The sequence below is a fragment of the Anarhichas minor genome, unplaced genomic scaffold, assembly GCF_050575085.1.
Source record: "Anarhichas minor isolate MPS153535 unplaced genomic scaffold, ASM5057508v1 ptg000071l, whole genome shotgun sequence".
Taxonomy (NCBI): Eukaryota; Metazoa; Chordata; class Actinopteri; order Perciformes; family Anarhichadidae; genus Anarhichas; species Anarhichas minor.
Genome location: NW_027466517.1, coordinates 5531187 through 5537500, shown reverse-complemented (window position 1 = coordinate 5537500; position 6314 = coordinate 5531187). Strand labels below are relative to the sequence as shown.

General features: G+C 41.1%; 1 protein-coding gene across 2 annotated transcripts in view; it reads right to left on the bottom strand.

Annotated features, from left to right (window-relative positions):
- lonp1 (lon peptidase 1, mitochondrial) overlaps window positions 1-3246 on the bottom strand; it is a 22459-nt gene extending 19213 nt beyond the window's left edge. For both annotated transcript variants that reach the window (XR_012947775.1, XM_076079253.1), the window contains exons 1-2: window positions 2679-3246; window positions 1637-1725 (exon numbers count right to left, since the gene is read on the bottom strand). Coding sequence is in view for 1 of the 2 variants with exons in the window: in XM_076079253.1 (XP_075935368.1) it covers window positions 1637-1725; window positions 2679-3203 (614 nt within the window). In the remaining variant the exon portion in view is untranslated. The remainder of the gene's footprint in view (window positions 1-1636; window positions 1726-2678) is intronic.
- Between the last annotated feature and the right edge of the window lie 3068 nt (window positions 3247-6314).

Below are 6314 nucleotides of genomic sequence, written 5' to 3'. Positions count from 1 at the left end.
ATGGATACAGCATGGTATCGCAATATTTTGCGTACTAATATCGTATCGATACACAAATGCCAAATATCAATCTTTTATTATATAAACTATTAATATTTCAGATAGGGAAGTCGGGATTCACTGTGATTAATCACATTCTTATGTCATGTTTCATACCATAACTAAGAACGTTCTCTTGCATTCAACACTAATTTCTTCTATTTCATGTTGTCATATACATCGACATGACTGTGTGTTCACAATATATGTCACTGAATCATATATATATATATAATGTATGTCACTCTTTGTATAGTACTTTCCGTAATAACAGGTGGAGTACTTCACATGATAAAAGTCTATATGTGATCCTTCTATTCACATTATGCCAAGTTCAAATTAAAATAATAGTAAATATATAAGTTGTCATGAACCGGTTGTGCTCATCTGACAGAGATCATAAGATATAGCAGTATAACAAAACAATGGACAGATGTCACATACGTCATATTTAATTGAAGAGACTTTAAAAAGGCCAGAATAGGCTCGTTTGAGACGGATCACCAGCGATGCATGCTGGTTACATTTGTGTCTCTGCTCTGACATCATGCACACGCGGTCAATGACTGAAAGATCTATTAACTGATTGGCTCTTCATTTTGACAACAAACACCACCTTTTGTAGAAAATCCTATTTTTCGGTGTAGTTGTAATACTTAACTCTATATTGTTGGCTATTAATCTCATATTGTGCAACAAAGGTTTAATCTGAAAACATATCTTGTGTGATTGATAATAACAAAGCTTATTTATATAGAACATCAAAGTGGTTCACAGGCAGACTTAAAAGGACAAAGGATAGAATACGCTGCACACACAGTCAGGGCCAGAGGTATCCGGACTGTCACACAATCTTTCTAATGTTGCCTCTTTACACGACTCCAGTGGATTTGAAACTAATCAGTCAATATGTGGTTGAAGTGAAGACTTTCAGCTTTAATTCAATGGATCAAACAAGTCTACACTTCAACTCCCGTGAGATGATGTACAATCCAATGAATTGGTTGCTGTGTTTCCTGGACCACTGAACGTAAAGGATAGTAAAGGTGTGCCAGTTAAAATAGAAGCTCTGCGTCAAAATGAAATAATTCTTAATTATCTATCGGTTGTTGGTCCAGGATCCGGATACATCGGCGTCCGGACCCGGTCCGCCTATTAGTGACCCCTGATGTAGACTAATACAAGCAGTACAGTTTGATGATGATGAAATGAATGAAGAGTTGTTTTGACAGTGTTGGTCATAACACTGACAAAACCATTGTGCTGCAATAAAAATCACTGAAGTGAGACGAACCAATGAACATGTTATCTCATCGATGAAACAGATGTTCACAAACTGCATCATTTCCAGTAATAAATCACAATACATGGAAATAAAATGGTACTGTGACTCAAGTATGGTGGTAATATAGCATCGTGGGGCTGCTGGTGATTCTCACCTCTAATTAAAGGAGCCCAGATGTTCCATTCACATGAGGTTTTAGCAGTTAAAGCCAGTAACAGTAACATGGGACGGTCGAGGACTACAGCTCTTTTTCTCAGGCCTGTATGAACTCGACCATCAATGACTAGAGCAGATGAGACTTATCAGACTTACTGATCATCTCTCTTCAGGAAGACGCCAGCATACGGCTGAGCCAGACGAACCTTCCTCCTCAACAGCTCCATCAGTGCCTTGTTCTTTACCTGACAGGGAGAAAGACAGGAGTCATACACACACCACAGCGATCTACCCTTGTATGTAACATTCGGTAATCCTTCTAAAAGGAAGGGAACTTTCGGGTCATTCCAGTAATCGTCTGGGAAATCACCCAACAGGAGTTTTGGGAATTTGTTAGTCCACATAACCAATCAGTTATCAGTGCAGAAGCTAATGTGGTGACAGATGTCACACATCTGCAGAGTCTGAGGAATTGTAGAACGGTCCAGATAAAAGAATTGGCAGGCAACAGTCTCTTTAGTCCTAAAGATTAGGTATTTCTAATACACCGCTAATTTCATTTGCGGCCTTAAATATCTTTTGCACTATAAGTGTCCGTATTTGATGAAACTATGTGTAATATAATTTTAAAAAATCTCCAAACCTGTGCTGAGATAACCCTGGTGACCTCACTGGGACGTGTGCTGGCTGTGGGTGTCCACTAAAAATAAGCAGTTTGATGGCCAGCTCCTCCAGCCCACATGTCAACGTGTCCACCATGAGAGTGTGTGTGAATGAGCATTAGATCAGCAGGTAGTCATCAATGTATGCACTTTCTGTGGTCAGAAGACCATTCACCATCCGCTTACATGTCAGGACGAGTTCATTACCACGTGCTGACTCAGTGGGATGCCCCATTAAAGGAGCTTTATTGAGAACAGGTTCCAGCTGTCTACAGAGCTGTACAGGGGGGTGTTGCAGTTTGGGGTAAATTGTTTTCCTGAGTGCTGAAGAAGAACCCAGCTACAAATAAACTCAACGTTTCTAAAGGGACAGTACAACACACGATGACGGCCTTGTCTTCAACAACAGGTTGTGAGCAATAGATCGAGCTGACCCCGTTACGACACACAGCGATCTCTCACTGCAAAGACAGCAGCGCTGCTGTGTGGTTGCGTCATCCGCGTGTCCTTGAAGGCAATAGAAGCATCATCCTCACCTCTATGATCTTGATGAAGCGGGGGAACACTGGGTTCCTGCTCACAGCGATCAGCGGCACATTAGGAAACACCTCTGGGACCATCATGGGGGTGAGGGCGGTCATCTGGGGTCCATAGGGCACCCCCCCATCTCCCCCAGACTCTTCTCCCCCAGAGCCCGCACTGTCCCCGCCGTCCTCCCCCGAGAAGCCCGCGTCGCCTACCCGGTTCCCGAACATTCTGTCCTGAATCATATAGGGTCGAGAGGTCGGTGTGAGGAAATCGGTTTGGCCACGGAGAACGAGCCCGACCCGCATCCACCGGTGACGGGTGACGGTCAGCCTGCAGCCCGCTGTCATTGCTGTGCTGACCGGAACGTTAGAGAAGGACTGTGGAGGCTGGAGCCGGCTCAGGGCTGATGTGTCGGTCAGGAAGGGGCGGCTGTTGCCGGTCCTGAATGTCCCGGACCAGTTTAGTTTTACAGCCAGACCTGACTTTCTGTGCAGATGTCTAGCAGCGAAGATCATCTTGGCGCACGTCGCCATTTCTGGAGCTGTCTCTCGTTACAGCATCAGCATGTGACCGACCTACTTCCGTCAACGTTTGATGACGTACTGCTTCACCAATTGGCTGATAGGCTCGTTTGAGTTTGTTTTTCCTTTTTTTATTTAACAGTTGCACATGTACAATTTCACAAATTGTCAGTAAGAAACGGCAAAATACAGACATTTAAACTAACATGCGAGGGGGGCAACCGCAAAAAAAAAAAAATATAGACAGAAATAATAGCATAAAAATTGAAAAAATGTAAATAAATAATATAAAGAGAAAATGGGGGACACTAAGGCACAAACTCTGATTATGTAATTACAAACATATATCACAGGCAATGCATGCCATTACTGTTCTTATGGCCTCTTTGTTGGAACAGCATTTAAGTGTGTTTAACTACATTTCAAACTCTTTGTAATGGATCTTTGGCTTGTAAACTTACAGCGCCGCAGTTAAGTCCTCATAATTGAATCATAGAATCATCGTGTCTCGGTCTTAGGGTTTGTTTGTAGTTTGTTTCCTGTCTTATTTTGATAGTCACTCTACTCATTTGACATGTCTTGTTTTACTTCCTGCCTTTGTCTTTTTTTCATCTATTTTCATTGGTGTTTAATTAGTTAATTAGTCCCTTGTGTATTAAGTCTACGAGCTTTCCCTCTTTCAGTTGTCTGTCGTGGGTGTGTTCCTTGGTCCGTATTCCTGTCTCTGTTCCTCCATACTGCTTTGTTCTTAGTTGTATCCTTTGTTCTGGGATGTGCCTCTGCCTGCTCCCTCACTTCTGTTGCCTGCCTGCTATTATAACTCAGCTTTTGTTCATTCAACCTGCCTGCCTGGTGTGCTGCATTTGGGTCCTCTTGAACAGAATTGTGACACATACAATTGCTAATACTCTTATAGAGTGCAGTCACTTTACATAAAGCTCACAAAGTCATGCTATCATTATCATTGTGCCTTTTCAGAAACTTAGAATTTATAATCTGTTACGATACATCAAAGCAGTTCTCTATTTGTCTTCATAACTGGCTAAGGTTATGATAGATACAATGTCCTGTGTAACCCAGGATTTGGATTCTTCTCCGCAACAATGAAAAATTATAGGTCAATAACAAACCTCCCATTTTTAAGTAAAATAATTGAAAAAGCGTTTTTTCAACAGCTGAACAACTTCTTGGCCGTAAATAACTGTTTTGATGTCTTCCAGTCAGGCTTTTGACAGCACCACAGTACTGAAACTGCTCTTGTTAAGGTTTTCAACAACATCCACTTAAACACAGACAATGGCAGAAGTTCAGTCTTAGTATTACTGGATCTCAGTGCTGCATTCGACACGGTCGACCATGCCATACTACTAGAAAGACTAAACATCTGGGTGGGACTCTCTGGTACAGCACTCAACTGGTTTGAATCCTACTTGAAGGACCGAGAATACTTTGTGTCTGTAGCTAATTACACATCAGAGCTGACTAAAATGACATGTGGTGTTCCCCAAGGTTCAATACTGGGGCCTCTTCTGTTCAACATCTACATGCTTCCACTAGCTCAGATTATGGAAAACAACAAAGTGTGTTATCATAATTATGCAGACGACACACAAATCTACATAACTATGTCACCAGGGGACTATAATCCCATAAAAAGGCTGGGTAACTGCACTGAACAAATCAACAACTGGATGGGCCAGAATGTTCTTCAATTAAATAAAGATAAAACAGAAGTAATTGTTTTTGGTACCAAGGACGAACGATTGAAAATCAGCGCTCATAACAGTGTAGTTATGGATTCAGACCTCAACCTGAACAGAGCCATATCAAGACAATTACATAATCAGCCTACTATCTGAAGAATATATCAAGGATTAGAGGACTTATGTCTCAACAGGACGTGTAAAAATGTGTCCATGCATTTATCTTCAGCAGACTGTCCCCGCTACTGTAACGGTGTGTTTACAGGTCTCTGTAAAAAGTCTGTCAGAAAGCTGCAGCTCAAGTCCTCACTAAGACCAGGAGGGTGGATCACATCACACCGGTTCTGAGGTCTTTGCACTGGCTTCCTGTCAAACAAAGACTTGACTTTAAAATCCTGCTGCTGGTTTATAAAGCACTGAATGGTTTAGGGCCAAAACACATCTCTGATCTGCTGCTACCTCATGAACCATCCCGACCCCTTAGGTCGTCTGGGACCGGTCTACTTTCTGTTCCCAGAGTCAGAACTAAACATGGAGAAGCAGCGTTCAGTTCTTCTGCTCCACATATCTGGAACAAAGTCCCAGAAAGCTGCAGGTCTGCTGAGACCCTCAGCTCCTTTAAATCAAGACTGAAGACTTTTCTGTTTGCTGCCTTTAATTCAACCATATTCAAGGATATTAATCAATTTCTGCATTTTACTTTACTACTGTATTTTATTTCTTACACTGCTTTTTAGTGTTTTAACGACTGTTTTTAATGTTTCAATGAATGTTCTTAATTGTTTTTAAATATTTTCTTTTGCCTTATGTTTTGATGCTTTTAATGGTTTTATGTGAAGCACTTTGAATTACCTTGTTGTTGAAATGTGCTATACAAATAAACTTGCCTGCCTTCTTTCAAACATGTCATTTTGGCATGAAGGTATAAAGCATGATGCATGTTGACTATATAATGCATAATATCCACCACTTACGACACTTGATAAACCTTGTTAGAAGTTTTCATGAATGACTATAAACAAAGTTTGATTAAGCTTTAATGTGCATTATGTCTTATCAATGTGTTTGATGCATTATAGACATGACCTTCATAGATAGTGTTGCCTTTTTTCATTTTGACAAAAGAAGTTAATCTTAAATTCTAACAGTACGGTTGGTAAAATCTTTCCACAAGCTACAATCCTAACAGCTGTGAGTTCTAACAATAGCCGTGTTCATTATGTGTTCATGTTCATAATGATATTAATGGGAGTGGCTTTTTAGGAGGGAGGCCTGAAGGGCGGGCTGCCAGTGTTGCAGACTCTGTGACATTTTTGCTGGATTTAACAACTTTTGGAGCTAGTGCTGCTACTTTCATTAGAGTTGAAGAGTTGGCAACACTGGGTTGGGTTTTTCAGTTGGATTGTTGAAATCGTTTAAA